Source organism: Gossypium arboreum, chromosome 1 (genome assembly GCF_025698485.1).
Source record: "Gossypium arboreum isolate Shixiya-1 chromosome 1, ASM2569848v2, whole genome shotgun sequence".
Classification (NCBI taxonomy): domain Eukaryota; kingdom Viridiplantae; phylum Streptophyta; class Magnoliopsida; order Malvales; family Malvaceae; genus Gossypium; species Gossypium arboreum.
Genome location: NC_069070.1, coordinates 15,418,132 through 15,440,671, shown reverse-complemented (window position 1 = coordinate 15,440,671; position 22,540 = coordinate 15,418,132). Strand labels below are relative to the sequence as shown.

The window sequence follows — 22,540 nt, the reverse complement described above, 5'->3', positions numbered from 1 at the left end:
ATAGTTAACGTTGTACGAAAAATACCAAGCCCTATTTGAACCTTAAGAATTCGTAGGATACAAATGATAATGTGATTAGGGTTACCGATTTGGTTGAGGTCTTGCATGTATTGCGGATTCACCTTAGCTCGCATGAGTTTACTATTATCCAATTTGGAGGAGCTTACCAATATTCAGATCGGATGAGCTTACCTATATTCAGCTCGAATGAGCTTACCGTTTATCGCTCGTATGAGCATACATGTATAAGAATTGACAGATTACCATTCAATACACTTCGTGTGTACTAGTCGTATATCTTACGATATTCTAAGTGGTTCAACGGACATAGTATTATTACGAGATTATACAAGTTCATACGAACTAGTACAGGTATTTACATGAAAATGGTGTATATATGATATACGGATCTATGGTATATATGTTACATGTACATAGAATTTAATAATTGTTAAAATTCATATATAATTCTATTACGAGTTTATATGAAATCGATACGATCTAGCACAGGTGTTTATGTAAATTACATGGAAATGGTTTATGTATGATATATGAATACATGGTATAGATGTTACATGTATATGGAATTTAAATAGTTATTGAATTCATACATGATTCTTGGTTTTTATATGAATACATGGCTAATTTGGTAAATGGTTCAATGGGCTAATTTGGTAAATGGTTCAATGGGCAATGTTTTGATAGGATATGACATGAGTTTTATACGAACTACTATAGGTATAGATATGAATTACATGGAAAATGGTATTATATGGTATATTGGTATATGAAATAGATGCTACATTTTATGCAACTTGATTAATTGTTGAATTCATCAGTGATTATTGATTCATAGGTGAATTTACATAACTAACATGGTTGGTGTATATGTGCTTAGGCTTTGGCCAAGTTGTGGTTGGATTATACCACGTTAAACTTTTATGTTATGCATTGTAATGGTAAATGCTTAAATTGAAATATACTTGTGATCATGAAAATGTGATTTCTGGTTTATATATGTGTTTATATGGCTAACTTGGTTGATGATTATATGTTAGGATTTTGGGCTAAATTAAATTGTGATATTTAACCTTAAGAGGTTATCGTTGCTTAAGCCAAGGCCAAGACACGTTGGATTGACTTAAATGGATTATGCTTATAAATTGAAGCGGTGAACTTTATTTCTTTTTTAGTTACAAACTTACTAAGCCTAATTGTTTACTCTATTTATTTTTTCGTGATTTATAGTGCTTTGAAAGCTTGTACGGGTTGGAAGTTTTCGGAGATTTCATCACACTATCTATTGGCTATTTTGGCACTTATGGTTTTAAAATTTTGGTTATAATGACATGTGTAGGTTGTTTGGCTAGTGTAGCCTATTTGATTTGGTGAAGTATTTAGCCATTTGGTTTGGCTTGTTTGATATATATTGTTATGTATATATGTAAGTAAATGGCCATGTCACATTGATATATGTATTATGACGGTATGTGATATTATAGCATGTTATAAGCTTGATATTGGTTGGCTTTGAATGCCTAATTATGTCATGGTTATATGCAAATTGTTGTATTTAGGTTGGTACCAATTTGGGTGAGAAATATGGCTAATTATATCACAACACGGGCGTGTGTCTCAGCTGTGAGTGACCTGGCCATGTGTCCCTTGTAACTTCAATAGAAAACAAATCAGTAGTTTCACACGGCATAGCACACGGGCATGTGGCTTGGCCGTTTGGCACAAGTCAGTATACCCTCCAATTTTCACATGGCCTAACACACGTCTTGGCACACAGCCGTGTGAGGCCATTTCGAAGGGTACACGGCCTGGCACATGGGTGTGTGAATGGTTGTGTAACCCAAGTCAACATGCTCACTAGTTTGGACAGGGCTTGTGGGCGTGTCTCTCTCACATGGCTTGGCCACACGGGCGTGTGTCTCTTGCTCCTTTTAAAATTTTCAAAGTTTTCCTAAAAATTTCTTGAGTACTTGGTTTAGTCCTGAACCTCTTTTAATGTTTATTTTGGTCATCAAGGCTCGTATTAGAGATTATATGATTGACTTGAATGGTTTTTGTTTTGAATGAGAAATGAACACGAAATGTTTGATTGTTTGATTTATAAGTCCGATAATGCTCTGTAACCCTGTTTTGACATTAGATTCGGGTTAAGGGTGTTACATTTATTGGCACCAAAGCTACAGTTTAGTCGATTCCCGAGCTAAACGTAGCGTATAATGGTCTATTTATAGATGCCATTATATAACCCACAATAGTGTGATATCTCCTGACTTTGATGAGTTTTATTTTTTTACTTAGACAGAGATGATATCCAACCGAGCTAATTCCAATAATACTAAAAGCGATACTCAAGTATCTACTAAAAATGTTGTTTATGATGATTCGAAACTCATAAAGGTATGAATAGAAGTTCATAGCATTATGTTGTTGATAAATATTATGTTATATGTGTGTATATATGAGAGTCAAATTTTGAGGCTTTACAATCTTCACCCCCTCACCAGTATAGTATTATACAATGAAATTCACAAGATTTAGATTGCATAAGTTTACAAGTGTGAAACAAAAGAATTCAGTGGTTCAATGATTAATAGTGCGGTCAGAGCTAAAAATGGGTTAGCAAGTAAAGACAGTTCTAGAAGAGATATCAGATTAATTTTTTTTAAGATTATTCAGATTTCATAATATCACTGTTAAAGAAGCAGTTAATCTCGACTAATCGATTTATTTGGATATAATATCTAAAAAATGTATTACCCATAATTTCTTCTTAATTGATTTTCATTAGTAAATAGAATAATGTGGGATTAATGATGACTGTTATAGTTAGTGGAATAATGTTTAAATTGTAAAGTTATCTGAGAGCAGTAGTTATGGTGGAGTAGCTTATGATGATCTTTACTGGATATTCTATGTGTTTATTTAATTTCAGAGATATATATAGCTGTTCATTTTAGATGTAATCCTTATCATATGAGAAAGTTAGCTAACCACAATGTTAGATAGAAGCATTAATAATTTGGTTGGGTTATGATAGACATTGTTCTATTTTTCTTTGGTATTTTGTTCCATTATGTTTGGTAGAAAATTCAGTATGGTTTCATATCTTGAATTTCATTGTCTATCAAACATGGCCTATCCGTAAAGGATATTATTTGGCCGGAGATAATTATATTTATTACGGTTATAATTTCTAGTTTGATATTGGGAATATAATAATACAGAACTTAGTTTTTCTAGTTTATGTGAAAGGATAGACATTAGTAAAAGTGTATACGATGGAAGATACAGACATTACTAAAAGTGTATACGGTGGACGATACTTCTGCTTCAGATGTCATTTATGGTATTTTCTTTCTTATTGATAAACTTGATATGATTATGGAAATGAACTGATTAACTCCGCATGATGCTGTGGTAAATGGTAAACAAAAGCATATTATATTGAAGTATCAGGATGGTGAAATGCTCTGCTTTGAATCAGAAAAGTTGAATGATTTGCCTACTGTGATATCAGTCATATTAGCTCAGAAATGTGTTAGAAAAGGTTATAATATTTACTATGCCTATGTATTGGATATTAAAGAATTTGAGTTAAAGTTTAAAACAGTGGTAGTGGTATGTAAAAGTTCTGATGAATTTCCAGAAGAGTTACCTGGATTACTATTGGTTAGAGAAGTGAAAATTTGTTATAGATTTTTACCAGAAATAACATTGAAAAATGTATCTGAAGTCAGGATTTTCTGAGACTAACCGGTTGTTACCGAAGATTTGTAAAAGAAGTTTTCAGTGATAGTCACATTGATGATATGGTTATTACAGAAAGAAGTGAAATTTAAAATGGTCCGATAAGTGTCAGCAAAGTTTTGACCAGTTGAAAGCTCTGTTGACTGAAGCATCAGTTCTGGTTCAGCTTGAAATCTGGTAAGGAATTTGTGATTTACAATGATGTGTCAGTAAACAGTTTATGTTGTGTTTTTTTTATGAATTACAAATACTCGGCTGTTATTGTCTGATGATGACTCAATTTTGGCTAAGTTAAAAGCTAAACTAACATTTTACAACAGATCCGTGAAGTTAAAAAATGTGAAAATAAGTTACAAGCTAAACGAGTATAATGTTAAACGACTTTTGATTCAGAATTTTAGATTGGACACAATGATTGTCTATTATTCAAAAATATATTTAGTGTACTGAAAAGTCCAGAGCTGATACAAAAAATTTTGCACGAAGCTCAAAATGGTATTATGTTTGTTCATTTCAGAAGTAATTAATTGTACAATAAATGGAAACAGATGTATCAATGACCCATAATGGAACATCATATTTCCGACTCTGTATCCAGATGTTTAATATGTCAGTAGTTTAAAGCTAAACATCAAGTGCCTTCAGGACTGTTACAGGCAGTGATGATACTCTAGTGGAAATGAGATAGAGTTATTATAGATTCTGTACCGAGATTAATCTTATCTCCGAAAAAGAAAGATGCTATCTGGGTTGTTGTTGACTATTTGAAGAAATCTGCGCATTTTATTATGGTACATACAGATTTCTCACTTGATAGATTGGCTGAGTTATATGTTTCTGAGATTGTCAGATTACATGGAATGCCAGTCTCCATTTGAGTGCGGAGGTAATTGGGAAAAATATTTAATGTCGATCGAATTCACATAAAATGATAGTTTTCAGTCTATTATATTGTACAGAGTTCAGTGTGAAAAAGAGTCACGGATTTAAATTGATTTTGAGGTTTAGAAAAAAATGAAAATGATTCATGAAGACTCGAAAAACAACTTTAGATAGATAAAAATCGTATGCAGACTTCAAATGTAAAGATATTGAATTTCAGATTGATGACAGAATGTCTCTGTAAGTATTGCCTTAGAAGAGAATTCTTCGTTTTTGGTCGAAAAATGGAAGTTGCGTAAGTGATTTATCGGACAGTATGAAATTACCGAAAGAATCGGACTTGTTGTGTACCGATTAAATATATGATCAGAGCTTGAAAGGACTCATAATTTCTTTCACGTGTCTATGTTACGACAGTATCGATCTGACCCTTCACATGTTATCTATCCAATGGATGTTGAGATTCATCTTGATATAACATACAGTGAAGAACTGATCAGAATTCTAACATGAGAAATAAAAGAGTTGGGAAATAAAAGCATAGCTTTAGTAAAGGTTCTTTAACAACATCACGAGATAGAGAAGTCTACCTGAGAACCTGAGGAAACTATGAGAAAACAGTTCCATAATCTATTTCCTGATAAGATTTTTGGGGACAAAAATTCTTAAGGGGGATAGTTGTAACAACCTGTTTTTAGTGAAATCAGAACAGTGGTTTCAGGACCACAAATCCGATGTCATAAAATTTATTTTAATATTATTATGTGTTTCAAAACATGTTAGAATTATGACATAAAAATTTTGTTAAGAAATTTTACCTTTTGTACGCTCAATTTGTGAAAAATGACTAAATCGCGTAAAGTGCGAAAGTTGTGTTCTATTAGTTAAAGGGATTAAATAGCTATAGAACCTTATTGTAGAGGTCCTTATGTGGTAATTAAACTATTTAAGGAGGTCCTTAGTGTAATCATGAAAAGTCAAAGTTGGTGAGGGTTGGTAATTTGATGAAAAAAAGTTAAATTAAATAAAATAAAACTAAATGGTCATCTTCCTCCTTCTTTTTCAACCAAAAATTTCAAAAAACTAATAGTATAGGAAAGTTAGAATTTCAGCCACAAAGTCTCGTGCATGTAAGTTATTTTGGTGGTTGTTTTTGTTGATTTTTGTGTTTTTGGAACCCTTGTGGCTTAAGCTAGCTAATTAGGGGGCTAAATTTCATTATAAGTGAAAGTCTAGGGTTTTTCCATGAGACTATATTTGTTGTTTTTGGATTTTAATGGAAGAAAATGAATCTTAGTTGTTAAATAAACAACATTTGTTAAGTGATTTTTAGTGATTGTATTTGGGGGCCAAATCGAAAAATGTGAAATTTATGTGATAAATGTGTGTATTTTTGAATTATATGGGCTTCTATGAGCACCTATAAAATTCAACTAGGCTTGGGTGTAGAGAAATTTGCATGAATTTCATTTTACGAGCCTAAGGACTAATTTGTAAAAAGGTCAAAACTAAAGGGGCAGAATGATAATTTTGCCATAACATGAAATTCGGATCGAATTAATTAGAAATATTATTAAATGAGTTAAATTTGATTATATAGATCAAGAAAAGAAACTTTCAGAACTAAATCGAGGAAAAGACAAAGTCGTGGAATAAACGATCGTATTCTCCGTTTGAGTTTGAGGTAAGTTCGTGCAATTAAATTGCTTATTTATATGCTTTAATTGAAATACATGAATGTGAATGATTTAATACTATGGATAATTAGCGAATGCATAATCGATGTTGTACAACAAATACTGAGCCCTGTTTGAACCTTAAGAATTCGTAGTATAGAAATGACAATGTCATTAGGATTACTGATTTGGTTGAGGTCCTGCATATGTTGTGGACTCACCTCAGCTTGCATAAGCTTACCGTTATCCAGCTCGGAGGAGCTTACCGATATTCAGCTCGGATGAGCTTACCGTTTGTCTCTCGTATGAACATACATGTATAAGAATTGACAGAATACTGTTCAGTACACTTCGTGTGTACTACCCGTGTATCCAACGATATTCTAAGTGGTTCAACGGGCATAGTATTATTACGATATTATACAAGTTCGATATGAACTAGTATAGGTATTTACATGGAAATGGTATATATATGATATACGGATATATGGTATGTATGTTACATGTACATAGAATTTAATAATTGTTAAAATTCATACATAATTCTATTATGAGTTTATATGAAATCGTTACGAACTAGCACGGTATTTATGTAAATTACACGGAAATGGTTTATGTATGATATAGTAATACATGGTATAGATGTTACATGTATATGGAATTTAAATAGTTATTGAATTCATACATAATTCTTGGTTTTATATGAATACATGGCTAATTTGGTAAATTGTTCAATGGGCAATGTTTTAATAGGATATGACATAAGTTTGATATGAACTACTATAGGTATAGGTATGAATTACATGAAAAATGGTATTATATGGTATATTGGTATATGAAATAGATGCTACATGTTTATGTAACTTGATTAATTGTTGAGTTCATCCGTGATTATTGATTCATAGGTGAATTTACATGACTCACATGGTTGGTGTATATGTGCTTAGGATTTGGCCAAGTTGTGGTTGGATTATACCACGTTAAACTTTTATGTTATACATTGTAATGGTAAATGCTTAAATGGAAATATACTTGTGATCATAAAAATGTGATTTTTGGTTTATATATGTGTTTATATGGCTAACTTAGTTGATGATTATATGTTAGGCTTTTGGGCTAAATTAAATTGTGATATTTAACTTTAAGAGGTTATCGTTGCTTAAGCTAAGGCCAAGACACTTTGGATTGACTTAAATGGATTATGCTTATAAATTGAAGCGGTGAACTTTTTTTTTTTTTAGTTACAAACTTACTAAGCCTAATTGTTTACTCTATTTATTTTTCCGTGATTTATAGTGCTTTGGAAGCTCGTTCGGGTTGGAAGTTGTCAGAGATTTCATCACACTATCTATTGGCTATTTTGGTACTTATGGTCTTAAAATTTTGTTTGTAATGGCATGTATAGGTTGTTTGGCTAATGTAGCTTATTTGATTTGGTGAAGTATTTAGCCATTTGATTTGGCTTGTTTGATACATATTGTTACGTATATATATAAGTAAATGGCCTTGTCACATTGATATATGTATTATGATGGTATGTGATATTATAACATGTTATAAGCTTGATATTGGTTGGCTTTGAATGCCTAATTATGTCATGGTTATATGCAAATTGTTGTATTTAGGTTGGTACCAATTTAGGTGAGAAATATGGCTAAGAAAATGTCTTATTTTTGTCCACACGGGTAGAGACACGAGCGTGTGTCTCAGCTGTGCGTGACATACGGCTAGGTGACTCGGCCATGTATCCCCTGTAACTTCAATAGAAAACAAATCAGTAGTTTCACATGGCTTAGCACACAAGCGTGTGGCTTGGCTATGTGGCACAAGTCAGCATACCCTCTAGTTTTCAAATAGCCTAACACACGGCTTGGCACACGGGCATGTGAGGCCATGTTGAAGGGTACACGACATGGTACATGGGTGTTTGAATGGTCATGTGACCCAAGTCAGTATGCTCACTAGTTTGGACATGCCCTGAGACACACGGCATGGCCACACGGGCGTGTGTCTCCTGCACCTTTGAAAAATTTCAAAGTTTACCTAAAAATTTCTTGAGTTCTCGATTTTGTCCCGAACCTCTTTTAATGTTTATTTTGGGCCTCGAGGGCTCATATTAGAGACTATATGATTGACTTGAATGGTTTTTGTTTTGAATGAGAAATGAACATGAAATGTTTGATTGTTTGATTTATAAGTTTGGTAATGCTCTGTAACCCTGTTTCGACATCAGATTCGGGTTAGGGGTATTACAATGGTTCCATATGGAAATACGATTTTTACCATACATGGGTCGGACCCTCTTAACTTAAACTTTGAAGTAAAAATTCATGGATCCAATTTGCCTAACAACACTTTCTCCCCAACTTTGAATCAGTTCATTCTCTTCACATGCACATCATGGGGGTTGCTTTGTTTCTTCATTGTGTTTTCTCGATTTCTCATCAACCTTCATTCTCTATTCATCTAGTTCGTCAAGCTGCACCATTTGCTTTTCACTTGTCCCTTGAGTTCTATCACTTTGAATAAAGTATGGCTCCAACATGTTTTTATGAGGGGTTTCCTGCAAAGAACGTTAAGCCACATGATTATTAATATTAACAGAACAATTAGTTTCATCTTGCTCACTAGGGACTCTTACAAAATCACTTTTTTGAAGAGTAATCTTTTCATCACCTACACGAATCACAAGTTCACCAGTACCCACATCAGTAACAGTTCTAGCAGTGGCTAAAAAGGGTCGACCTAAGATTATAGGTACCTCAATATCCTCATCCATGTTCAATACAACAAAACAATATGGAATATAAATTTATCGACTTTCACAGGTACATCCTCAATAATACCCTTAAGATATCTAATTAATCTATCCGCTAATTGAATACTCATCCTAGTGGGTCTGGGTTCCTCGAGGCCAAGTTGTTTGAACATTTTATATGGCATGACATTTATATTACCCCCAAATCATCCAAAACTTTTTTAACATTTAAACTACCAATGAGACAAGGAATAGTAAAACTCCCTATATCTTTAAGTTTTTTGGGTCATTTGTTTTTGAAGAATGGCCGAGCAAACTGCATTGAGCTCTATAGTCGACAAGTTGTCTAACTTCCTTTTATTTGTTAACAACTCCTTTAAAAATTTTACATACTTTGGCATCTATGAAAGGGCTTCATCAAACAATAAGTTAATGTGCAATTTTTTTAAGAGTTCAAGAAATTTACCATATTATTCTTTTATGTGATCTCTCTTCAATGCTACTGGATATGGAACTCATTTTTTGTAGTCTTTGATTACCAGCTTATGCTCTTTCTTATTTTCCTGAATCTTATCACTTTTATAGCAACTTCTAACTTTGGCTTTTGTTCAGGCTCGACTAACCCTTCCACGCTTCAAAAAGTGATTGCGTGGATTTGCTCCTTTGGATTAGTTTCAGTGTTAAGATACCTTGTGGTCTTCATGAAACAAGTTTGACAAGATGTCCAATTTGACTTTCAAGCATATGAAATGATGCTTGCTAATTTTTCAGTATTGTTTCAATGTTTTGAAATTGAGTTTCTGACACCGAAATAAATTAACTTCTTCGGTTTCTTCTCTTGCTGATAAGGTTGCTTAAAACCTGAAGGGGGTTGTAACCTTTGATTATTTTGATCACTCTAAGAGAAATTTGGATAGTTCGTCCAACCTGCATTATAACTATTACTATAGGGGTTATTACGAGATCTAGAATTATTACCTATAAATTCGACTTGCTCATGCTCCATGTTAGACTTGAAGGGTGAATGTTCTGAATTAATCGTCCCCACTCCATTTGAATCACACTGTAATGCTAGATTCACCTGCTTAGAAAAATTCAAACCATCAATTTTCTTACCTAGAGCTTCAACCTAATTTGCCAACATAAAAACTGCATCAATATAAAAAACTCCTGCTGCTTTGATAGGTTTTACTCTTATAACTTGCCACTTATAATTATTCAGTACCATCCCTTCAATAAAATTTTGAGCTACCTCAGGTGTTGTGTTATTCAATGTTCCACCAGTTACTGCATCAATCATCTATCTAGTCGAATGATTCAAACAATTGTAAAAAGTTTGCACTTGGAGCCATAAAGGTAGGTCATAGTGAGAACACCTTCTCAAAAAATCCTTAAATCTCTCCCGTGTATCATAAAGAATATTAAACTAAACAAAAGAAGATATGTCATTCCTCAACTTAGCTATGTTAGCTGGTGGAAAATATTTTAACAAAAACTTCTCAGTAATTTGAGTCTAAGTCATGATAGAACCACATAGTAATGAATTTAACCACTGTTTTGCCTTACTTCTTAAAAAGAATGGGAATAACTGTAAGCGTATGGGGTCATCAGTAGTGCCATTAATCTTAAATTTCTTGCAAATCTCTAGAAAGTTAGCCAAATGAGTATTCAAATCTTCATCTTACAAACCATCAAACTAAACATATTGTTGTACCATTTGAATTGTGTTCAACTTCAGCTCAAAATTATTTGTAACAATAGTCGGTCTCACTGTAATGGCCTAAATTCAAGGTTATCGAAATAGTGGTTTCGTAACCACAAATTCGATTTAAAGAGAAATTTATTGCAATATTTTTGCATGAAAATTGATATGATAGGAAAATCGTATGAAAATATTGATAGAAAAATTTTACCGATTTAGTGGTTAGTTAGAAAAAGAAATTATTGAAGAAATTATTGAAGAAATTGGGTAAAATAAGGTATCGAGACCTCTATCTCGTAAAACTGAGTTGAAAATAATTTTATAAATATTTATGAAATGTTAGTAATGTGGTATTAAAATTTCGTAAGGAAATTTTTAATGTTTGGATGGTTAATTAAATGAAAAGGACTAAATTGTAAAAGATGTAAAAGTGGATGGGATGATTAAATAGCTTAAGTGTCTAATGAGAGAGGATTTAAAAAGAATTAGACCCAAAATTTATTTGGGCTGGACGGCAAGGGCATGAAATCAGCAGGAAAATTGATAAATTAAGGGCAAAATTGGAATATTGCAAAATTAACTAAATAAAACTAGGACTAAATAGGAAATATCTAAATTTCTCTTCATTTCTCTTCAATTCCAGCAGCTAAAAACGCCATAGGAGGGTTCTTTAAGCTGGTATTCCATAATTTTTGCACCAAGTGAGTTAATCCTTGCCTTTTTCTTGTAATTTTTGTGTTTCTAAGACTTTTACAACTACGTCCTACTATTAAATTCATTAGTTTTTGATTTCATGGATGAAATTGAAAGTCACCATGGCTGAGTGCTGTAAGTTTATGATGAAATAGAATGAAATTAAAGCTTTAATTTGTTTATGAGATGATTTTATTAGGTAAGTTCAATAGAAATTTATTTTTAGGACCTAATTGTGAAAATGTTTGGAATTAAAGTCTATTGCTGAATTTTTTATTCCTAAAGGTTGTAAACTAGTTTAAGGTGATAGAATAAAGTGTTAATTGAAAAAAATCAGCTCAATTGAGAGGCTAATTGAGTAGGGATGAAATTGTTATTTATTAAAAGCTTAGGGGAAATCGAATTAGAAGATGAAAAAAATATGAAATTAAAGCTTATTGAGTCTAGTTTCTCATAAAAGAAACGGTGTAAGCAATGGATCTGTAAATCATGAGATATAATGAATTTTGTAAGACAATGTCAGAATGAATTCTAGTTCCCCTGTTCTGACTTTGAAAAATAATAAAAAATTGAATAAAAATAATTAGGGGCTTAAATTTATATGCATAGAATCTTGAATGAGTCTATTTTCAATAGAAACAAACGAAAACATCATTCGAATTTTTTATGAAGAGATAATTAATTTCTATAATTTCATTATTATTATTTATATGCATAGGATCTTGAATGAGTCTATTTTCAATAGAAACAAATGAAAACATCATTCGAATTTTTTATGAAGAGATAATTAATTTTTAGTGAAGAAGGGTCAGAACTATCAGACAGCAGAACAGGGGTGACTTTAAAGAATAAACTGTACTTATTGGATAAACCAAAAATTCTGAAAATTTTATGGTAAGAAGATATATGAGTATAGTTTTAGGGAAAATTAACGGATCTTAATTTGGAGTTCCGTAGCTCAAGTTATAAATAATTTAGTGACTATGACTCAAATAGACAGCTTTGAATAAACTATAAATAATAATAATGAAATTATAGAAATTGTTGCATATGAACATGAAATGTATTAAATTGATAATTAAATTTATTTATTTAGATCCAGAAGATTCAAATACGAAGCTAGATCAAGGAAAGGAAAAAGTTCAGGATTAGTAGATTTTTGTACATGAACAAGTATCAAGGTAAGTTCGTGTAACTTGAATTATATTCTTAAATGCTTGAAATGTATGTTATTGATGCGAATATGATTTGAAAGTTCATTGTATGAAAATTTATGAAACATTGATATATTTGATAAAAAGGGGAAGAAATCTCGGTTGAATGAAAGAAAATTTTAATGGATCTCTGAAAAGGAATTGACGGTAAAAAGGATCTAGCCCGGACGGGTGATCCTATCCTGATATAGCCCTCCCGAAGAATATGTGGAAAATGGATTTAGGCCGGACGAGTAATCCAAGCGGAAGTCAATTTAGCCTGACTGTAATTCGATCCAAGCTCATTAGAGTAATTGTCGCTGAGGATTTAGCTCGACCGGTAATCCCATTGTAAGGATGAGGTTCAGGGAGTGTGCTCTCTGAAATGGAAATGTGTGCACATACGAATTGACGGACCCGAAAATTGTACACTAAAAGTGTACCTCTGAAAAATCCATCGAAATTCTGATAAATTCAACGGGATAAATATGGAAAAATAATAAGGGAATGAAAATCATGGTATTGATGAGTTCATCAATCATAGTATATATTATTGGTACCTGGAAATTATTGTACTAACTTGAGTGTTGAGTTTGTGCATGTTAGGGTAATAATGCATTGAATGGATATAGGAATGGTTATTGTATTGTATTAAAAATATTTGGTAAGTATAATTCTTGTTACATGAGCTTACTAAGCACAAAGTGCTTACCCTGTTTCCTTTTCCCCTGTTTTGTAGTGTTAAGAGCTCGGAGGTCGGATTTGGTCGAAGACACATCACACTATCAACCTCAGGATTTCAGTATATAAAGAAACTTTATTTTGGAAATCAATGGCATGTATAAGCTAATAAAGTAAATGTTAACGTGAAATGAATGTAAAGTTAGCCATTAGTATGGTTAACAAACCTGGTTTTGGGTATGTGATGACGTTATCTTATAAATATGCATGAATTTATCTTGAAAATATGTTGAATTGGTTTGGTTGATGTGGATTGGTCTCGATTTAATATTGTAGGGAAGGTTAGATATTTATAAAGGGGCTATATTAAATATATAAAAAAATCGTATACTCCGATAATACCTCGTACCCTATTCCGACAATGAATACGGGTAGGGGATATTACACTCACAATACTCGATTCAGCCCCAATCAGAATGGACTTAGTATAGTTAAACATAGTACGATGAGTAGGAGGTGCAAAAAGCTACTGATTATTTTGAAGCTACTGATTATTTTGACTATCATTCATCTCCACAGTGATATCCTTTTCCTCTTGATCTTCTATTATATTCTGTTGATTTTTCCTTGTTTCTCTAACATTTCTACGATTTCTATAAGCAGTTTTTTCAACTTCACTATAAAAAATTAATGGTTCCAATTGGTTTCCTCTAGTCATAAACTAAAAGAACCTGTAAGAATCAAACAAAAGAAAAAAATTAGAATGTAAAATTAAATTAAAAAAATATTAAAATAAAATAAAAACATTAAATTAATAAAAATAAAGTTTTCCTAATATTTTAGTCTATTGTAACGACGTCAAAAAATTGATTGCAATTATAAACCAACTAAAAATCTGATTAAGGCAAGTGCACATATCAATTAATAATCTAGCTATGGTAAGCAAAGATATCGCTCCCACGAAGACTAAAAGTACTAGTGATTACTGTCTTTCTATTATTTAACCAAAAAATTGGAGTGATTGATTAAAACTATAATTAACTAAATTAATTATCTAAAGAACACGACAAAGAACAAATCAAGAAAATAATCAAATAATAACCAAAAAGCGAAATAATACCCAAAAAAGAATTCACCTAAACTTCATCTGTCACTATCAATCTAAATTACACAATTTCTTCACTTAGTATCTTGATCCGTAGAAATCCTTATATTATACTAATATCTCTCTTCAAGACTAAGAGCAACTAGCTCTAGGTTGATTAATTAAAAAAAAATTTCTAATTAAAACACATATTATCGCATTAACTCGATCTATAGATTCCCCTATTAGATTTGACTCTAATTCAATAGATTTATGTCGTCCTATTTCTAGGATTGCATGCAACTCCACTCAATTACGTTAGATCTACTCTTAAATAGGGTCTATTCCTCCTCTAATTTAAGCACATCAAACATGGATTAATAACCTAGAAATATTAAACCAAGAATTAAGCACACATAATTTAGAACAAGATCCAAATATTTATTGCGTAAAAATAAAAATCAAATAACAGAATCCATCCTAGGGTTCATCTCCCTAGATATTTGAAAAATTAGTTCATGATAGCAAATAAAAACATCCCAAAGGCAGTATAACCACAAGAAACAAAGAAACTCATAATAAACTTTAAAGAAATCAAAAGGAGATATTTAATCTTGGTGGAAATCTACTTTAGATTCGGTTTTAGTGGTATTTTTCGAGTTATTTTCTTGAGTATTCTATGATGGCTTACTCCTTTCTTCTTATCTTTGTCATATATAGGTATTAAAATACTCAAAAAGCCTAAAAAAACACGTTTTCCTATAGGTTTGAAGTAAGTTTAGCAATTTCCACACGGTTTGGCACATGGTCGTGTGGTAGCTTGTGTGGCTCACACGGCCGTGTGTCTAGCCTGTGTGGAATGGCCCAGCCCGTATGGCTCCTGAAACTTGCTCCGATTTTCGCTCATTTTTCACTCATTTTTCTCCGAAATGCTCTTCTAAGTATAAAAACATGAATTTAAAGGATTATGAGCATAAAATTCATCATTAACATCGAATAATCACCCAAAAACGCATTAAGGATTATGTTGAAATATGTTACCTTTAGCACCTATCATACAACTAATAGAGATAATAACTTGTGCATATTAAAATAAAAATGATAAAATATGTCAAAAATAAAAATTTGGTTTAGTGATAAATTTAATATTTTACTAATCTAATTTGCGCGGATTCAAATCCCACCATATTCATATTTTAATTAGTTTTTGTTAAAATGAAAAGACTAAAATACCCTCGAATAGTATAGCTTTTTTAATGAGGGAAGGATATTTCCATAATTTCCTAACCGAGTTGGTCACTCGATTGAGGATGACACCAACTCAATAAAACACTTAATAAATAGTAAGTATTGATATACAATTGATGAAGATATTAACTTGCGCATATTAAAATAAAAATGTCTAAAATATATTAAAATGAAGCTTTGGTTGAATGGTAAATTTAAGGATTTTTTTCTAATTGGCGCGGATTTAAATCCTACCATCTATATATTTTAATTGTTTTTTCTTAAAATGAAAAGATTAAACTACCCTCAAATAATATAACTTATTTTAGTTATGGAATGACATTTTCGTAATTTCCTAACCGAGTTGGTGACTTGGTTGAGGGAGCCACCAACTCAATAAAACACTTAATAAATAGTAAGTATTGATATACAATTGATGTAAGTAATAAAATGTGAATAATAAAATTAAAATATATTAAAATATTAAAATAAAGTTTTAGTTAAGTCATAAATTAAACATTTTGTTAATGTAATTGGTTTAGGTTCAAATCCCATTGTATACGAATGTTTTTTGTCTTTTTAAATAAAAGGATTAAAGTACCATTGAATAATATAACTTATTTTAATTATGAAAATTTCCTAACCATAACCTTATTGAGGTGACATCAACTCGTTAAGAGCTTAAATAATAATGTAGATATACATTTAATAGAAGTAATAAAATGTGCATAATTAAAATTAAAATATATAAAAATATTAAAATAAACTTTTAGTTGAGTGGTAAATTAAAAGCTTTATTAATGTAAGTGATTTCGGGTTTAAATCCCATCATATGCATATTTTTATTCTTTTTAAATAAAAAACTAAAATACCCTTGAATAATAAACCTATTTAAAATGAAAAGACTAAAATATCCTCAAATAATATAATTTATTTTAATTATAAAAAAATTTATAATTTAATATCCGAGTTGGTGATGCAATTATAGGTGAAAATTAATTCAGTAAAACATTTAAATACAACCGAATATCAAAAGTGACTGGTAAGATTGGCCTTTTCTTCTCTATTAGAAAAAAATATCAATTATCAGGTTATTTGCTATGACTAGAATTTGTCGCTAGTAATAAAAATATTATTTCAAATATGGGTGAAGTCACAAAATTTTTATGGGCATCGAAATTAAATAGTATATTTTTATGATAGTAAAAATATAATTTTATTATTTTAATATATAATTTTAAAAGATTAACTCAAATTTTATTATTTTTGGAAGATAAAATATAATATTATTATTATTTAAAATTTTATAAAATTGTAAAGAGCTTAAATGAATTTTTTTATTAATGTTGTAATATATATTTTATATTTTCAAAAACAAAATGAAAAATTTTAAAATGTTTTTAAATAATGATAATTTAATTAGGATTTGTAAGTGGATAATTCGTTTGGATAATTTTAATAAAATATTATATAAAAGTTGCAACTTGACTGACGTGGAACTAAGTTGGAAGATATATTACATTTTGCTATATTCTTTTTATATTCCTTGTGCTAAAATTTTGTTTGATATATTTAAAATGAAAATTCCTACTCCAACCTTTTAAAGTTTTTAGATAAAATTAATATATTATTTAATATTTAAAATTATATTTAATATTTAATTTAATACTTAAACCAAATAACACAATAAATATTTAATACATATATTCTAATAAAAATTACGATATTAAACATTAAAATAAAATTCATATATTAAATTTATAAAGCTTAAATACTAAAATAAAGCTTAAAGCAAAATTGACGTAAAAAAAAAAAAAAACCTTTTATAAATTTTGGAACTACCCCTTCATATAGTAACTGTTCGATTATCCTCCGCCCAAATAACGCCCCATTACGGCTGTCTTTTCCCTATATATATATACCCACCCCTTGTGTGTCTCTTGGGAAAGGCAGTCTTTTATTTTTCCTTCTCTTTCTCATTCTTTCTTCAATTAATAACCAATCAAAGTGCTCTCTTTGCTTTTCCCTGTTTTATAAGTCATCGAACTGTTGTTTTTCTTGATCTCTCCTTCATTCCCGTTTCTGGTTTTTTTTTCTTTTTTTTGAGTTTTTAGTAGGTAGCCATGAATGCTCTTGCTGCAACCAACCGCAATTTCCGACTAGCGTCTCGTTTACTTGGGTTAGACTCTAAGCTTGAAAAGAGTCTTCTGATCCCTTTTAGAGAAATCAAGGTATTTGCTAGAAAATTTTCTCTATTTTGGTCATGAGTTGTTATGTTCTGATTGGTGTTTTCATTTTTGTGATCAGGTGGAGTGCACGATTCCCAAGGACGATGGAACCTTGGCGACTTACGTTGGATTTAGGATCCAACATGATAATGCTCGTGGCCCAATGAAAGGTGGAATCAGATATCATCCTGAGGTGATCACTTTTCTTCTGTCGGTTTTTTTTTTTTGTCTTTTATGTTTTTTGTTTTATGATCTTGTTTGTTTCTTTATCCTTGGCGACGGCCATTCGCTCTACTTTAGTTTGTTTGTAGGCTGTAGCCATACTTATTATAGAAACAAAAGACAATCCTTTGTTTAATGATTTTTTCAATTTTGTTGATTGACATTTCATTGTTTGTTAAATCAACTTTACAACTTTTTTTTTAAAATAATTTAATGTCGGTGGAGTTACAGTGCTGTGATCTTTAATTTCCTGTTAGAGCTTTTTCTGATAAGATTCTTCTGCGCCCTTTAAAAGGTAATCTTTTAAGGCCAGTAATGATAATAATGGAAAATCTAAACCTTGGCATCTTAGGAATTAGAGGAGAATATCATCTTAGGCCCTGATGCTGTTAATGAAATTTAGTCATTGAGTGATACATAATTAAACATTCGATTTGTTTCCTCTGTTCTAAATTTCAACATGGAGTTTCAGTTGTGTGTATCTGTGATTGATCTTACATCATACGTGGGATTCACAATCTATGTGTGTTGATTTTGCTTAAGGTCGAGCCCGATGAAGTAAATGCTCTGGCTCAACTAATGACATGGAAGACGGCTGTAGCAGCCATTCCTTACGGCGGTGCAAAAGGTGGCATTGGATGCAATCCTAGGGATTTAAGTAAGAGTGAATTGGAACGTCTAACTCGCGTCTTCACTCAGAAGATCCATGATCTTATCGGTATACATACAGATGTTCCTGCACCAGATATGGGGACTAATGCGCAGGTTATACAGTCCTCCCTTTTATGTTTCGTTTTTTCGTGTACTTCCTTTTTGTTTCTAAATCACAAATTTATTAAATAAGCATACTAAGAATAAATATGTACAGACCATGGCATGGATTCTGGATGAATACTCTAAGTTCCATGGACACTCACCAGCTGTTGTCACAGGAAAGCCAATAGTAAGTGCAAAAGACAGATTTTATACTTGTAATATGATGTTTGATTAGCAATAATTGGGTAGAATAACAAAATCTAGATACGCTTATACTGGGAATTGTAGGATCTAGGTGGATCACTAGGCAGGGAGGCTGCAACTGGCCGTGGTGTTGTATATGCAACTGAAGCGTTACTTGCTGAATATGGGAAGTCAATTAAGGGAATGACCTTTGTTATCCAGGTATAGTTCGACATGAATCATTACATGTTTAAAATACCTTTCCCTTTGAGGTGCTTCAGAACTTCCTTTCTTAATGTTTATATTATTCGCAGGGTTTTGGTAATGTTGGGTCTTGGGCATCAAGGCTCATACATGAGAAGGGTGGTAAGGTTATTGCAGTGAGTGACATAACTGGCGCTCTTAAGAACCCAAACGGAATTGATATACCAGAACTGCTAAAGCATAAAGAAGCTACTGGAAGTTTGAAAAGCTTCAATGGTGGAGATTCCATGGATCCAAATGAACTGCTTGTAGATGAATGTGACGTTCTCATCCCGTGTGCCTTAGGTGGAGTCCTTAACAGGTTAGGATCCATTGCTGAGCATCTTGGTCCTATAAACTATTGTGAGGTCTGCTGTATGTTACCATATTTTGATTTCATCTAATTAGACTTTTCTTCTAATTTGTCCTTAATTGGTATCATCTTATACCCCATGAATTGCTTTGCATTGGGGTTGTCTTGCATATTTACTTATTATCTACTCTTTTAAAGGGAAAATGCTGCAGATGTGAAGGCAAAGTTTATAATAGAGGCAGCAAACCATCCTACAGATCCAGAAGCAGATGAGGTAAATAATCCCCCCCCCCCCCCCGCCCCCGGTTTTCTGGTATACTATAGGTGGAAGCAAAATCTGATCCAAAATTTCGATATTGCAGATTCTATCAAAGAAAGGAGTAATAATACTACCCGATATATATGCAAATGCAGGAGGGGTGACTGTCAGCTACTTTGAGTGGGTTCAGGTAATGGACTACTACTAAAGAATTCATCAGAATGTACGATTACCGTTTTGTTTAAGAAAATGTTACTTTTGCACTGCTTACTTGATCTCCGATGGTTAATGGACTGCTGACGTTGGGACAATTGGTTAATGGGGGAGGATAGTATAGTATGTCATTAATTTTTCATCTGATTTGGCAGAACATTCAAGGTTTCATGTGGGATGAAGAGAAAGTGAACCAGGAGCTGAAGAAATACATGACTAAAGCTTTTCATAACATCAAGAACATGTGCCAGTCGCACGACTGCAATCTCCGGATGGGCGCATTTACACTTGGGGTGAACCGTGTTGCCCGTGCAACTATCCTGAGAGGATGGGAAGCATAAACGCCTCCCTTCTGGCTTTTATTTCTCTTAGTTTGTAGTCTCCTTTGAAAAGCACAAGCAATTACTTTCAAGAATTCATAGCTTACCCCTCCAAAGCGTTTTTTAACTTTTTATGGTTCTCCCATTTATCCTTGATGAAACTTTATACAAACTCCAAATTTATACTTATATTTATTAGGGGGGATACCTGTATCAGCTTTGTATTTGGAATAGTCCCATTCAATGTGTTCAATATTCTTTCAACTTTGGGATTGGATTATTATTATTATTATTATTATTATTATTATTATTATTATTTTCCATGCAATTGTAAGTTCCGTTTCGTTTCAAGTGACGTGTTCATGTTATCAAATTAAATATAATTTTACTTTACCATTGTTATTTTATCTTTTGGCACAAATTAGTAAATCCTTTAATAAAATATATCATATAGTTGTCACAAAAGACACTTTTATACACCTATTGATTTAGCCTCAGTGAAAATTGAGAATTATTATTATTTTTTTTTTGAAAAAGGAAATCGTCTTTAATAAAAGCTCGGCTGAATAATTTTTTATTTTGGAAAAGGGAATGATCTTTAATAAAAGTTGAACTAAAGCCAAATATATAATTGACCCTGGCATCATCTAGAAGTAGACGAATTAAGTTACCAAGAAGATTAGAGCAAATACTAACTAATTTATTGAAAGAATTATTATCTGAAAGAGGAAAGGTTGAAAATTATTCCTCAAACGATCTAATGCATCCGTTGATTTGTTCCTTTTACAAAAGACATGTGTCATCGAGATAGAACTCATGGAACGAAGGAGTGTCCTGTAATCATCAATCAAAGGGATAGAACGGAAGAGTGTCCTGCAATCATCAATCAAAGGAAATAGCAAAATATTACAATTAGAGACTCTCTTCATAAAGTAAATCAGTAGTAGCATCCACTTCAATTTCAAGACTTGGAATATAAGTTCTTAGGCCAAGAAGAGTCCATCTTGCAAAGCCCAAAGTTCTCCACTGTGCTGGTTGCTTTAAGGATATAATAGAAAGAATTTGTAACACCCTGTACCCTGTTCGGTCATTGGACCTGAGCTACAGGATGCTACAGAAGATAACGAAACAAATACATGTAAATCTGACATTTAGCAATCAAAACAATCATTAAAACATTCATAACTCAAGTATGCAATGATTTACACATCAATCCGACTCCTATTTATGCATGTAGTGGTATGCCTTGTAAATGATGAAATTTACTTGAGATGGATGCTTGGAATGGTTGGATTGTATTTGGTATGTTTAGTGCTGGAACATGGTAAATTTGGGTGACAAATGAGGCTAGGAAATGACTTGTTTTTGTCCACAAGGGCAGGCACACAGGCATGTGTCTTGGCCGTGTATGACACACGGCCTGTCCCATGGGCATGTGGTCTGGCCGTATGTCCCATGCATCTTAAGAATGAGAAGTAGAATGCTCAGAATTGGGCACACAGGCAGAGACACAGGCGTGTGACTCAGCCGTGTGGTTGACACAGCCTTGAACACGAGCGTGTTACACGGCCGTGTGAAAACTATACCTAAATTTCAAAAATAAAAATTCGCCACACGGCCTAGCACACGGGCGTGTGACTTGGCCGTGTGACTTCAATTTCTTCATGCTTTAAAAGTCAAAAAGTTACACAGGTTAGGGACACTGGCGTGTGTAGTACACGGCCTGACTACACAGGCGTGTCCCTAGACCACATGGGTGTGTGAGCCCTGCACCTAGGAAAAATTTTGAAATTTTGCGAAAAATTTCCTGAGTTCCCAATTTAGGCTCCGTTTGTTTGCCATTAAAATGTTTTCCGGAAAATGATTTCTGAAAAATGATTTACTTTTCTGGAAATGATTACTTTTCTGGTGTTTGGATGAATCTATGTAAAATATTTTATGTTGTTGGCAGATTACCTGAAAATATTTTCTTGAAAAGCTATTTTTACATATATTAATAAATTTATATTTTAAATTGTTTTTACATATATTGCAATGATTTATTTATAAATAAATAAATCAAATTAAATATATAATAATACTCAATTATTAAGCTATAATATACATTAAATTAAACAAATATATATTTAAGAAATTATTATC

The 22,540-nt window shown here is 32.0% G+C and overlaps 1 protein-coding gene and 1 pseudogene across 1 annotated transcript; both read left to right on the top strand.

Moving 5' to 3' along the window:
- Positions 1 to 10,439: 10,439 nt before the first annotated feature.
- Positions 10,440 to 10,540, top strand: LOC128281577 (small nucleolar RNA R71; annotated as a pseudogene).
- Positions 10,541 to 17,499: 6,959 nt separating this feature from the next.
- LOC108480509 (glutamate dehydrogenase 2) lies at positions 17,500 to 20,662 on the top strand. Its single transcript, XM_017783531.2, has 9 exons — positions 17,500 to 17,892; positions 17,969 to 18,082; positions 18,655 to 18,876; positions 18,980 to 19,054; positions 19,156 to 19,272; positions 19,365 to 19,615; positions 19,805 to 19,880; positions 19,969 to 20,055; positions 20,234 to 20,662. The coding sequence occupies exons 1-9, from the start codon at positions 17,785 to 17,787 to the stop codon at positions 20,417 to 20,419; spliced, it is 1,236 nt and encodes a 411-aa protein (XP_017639020.1). The 5' UTR covers positions 17,500 to 17,784; the 3' UTR covers positions 20,420 to 20,662.
- Positions 20,663 to 22,540: the final 1,878 nt, after the last annotated feature.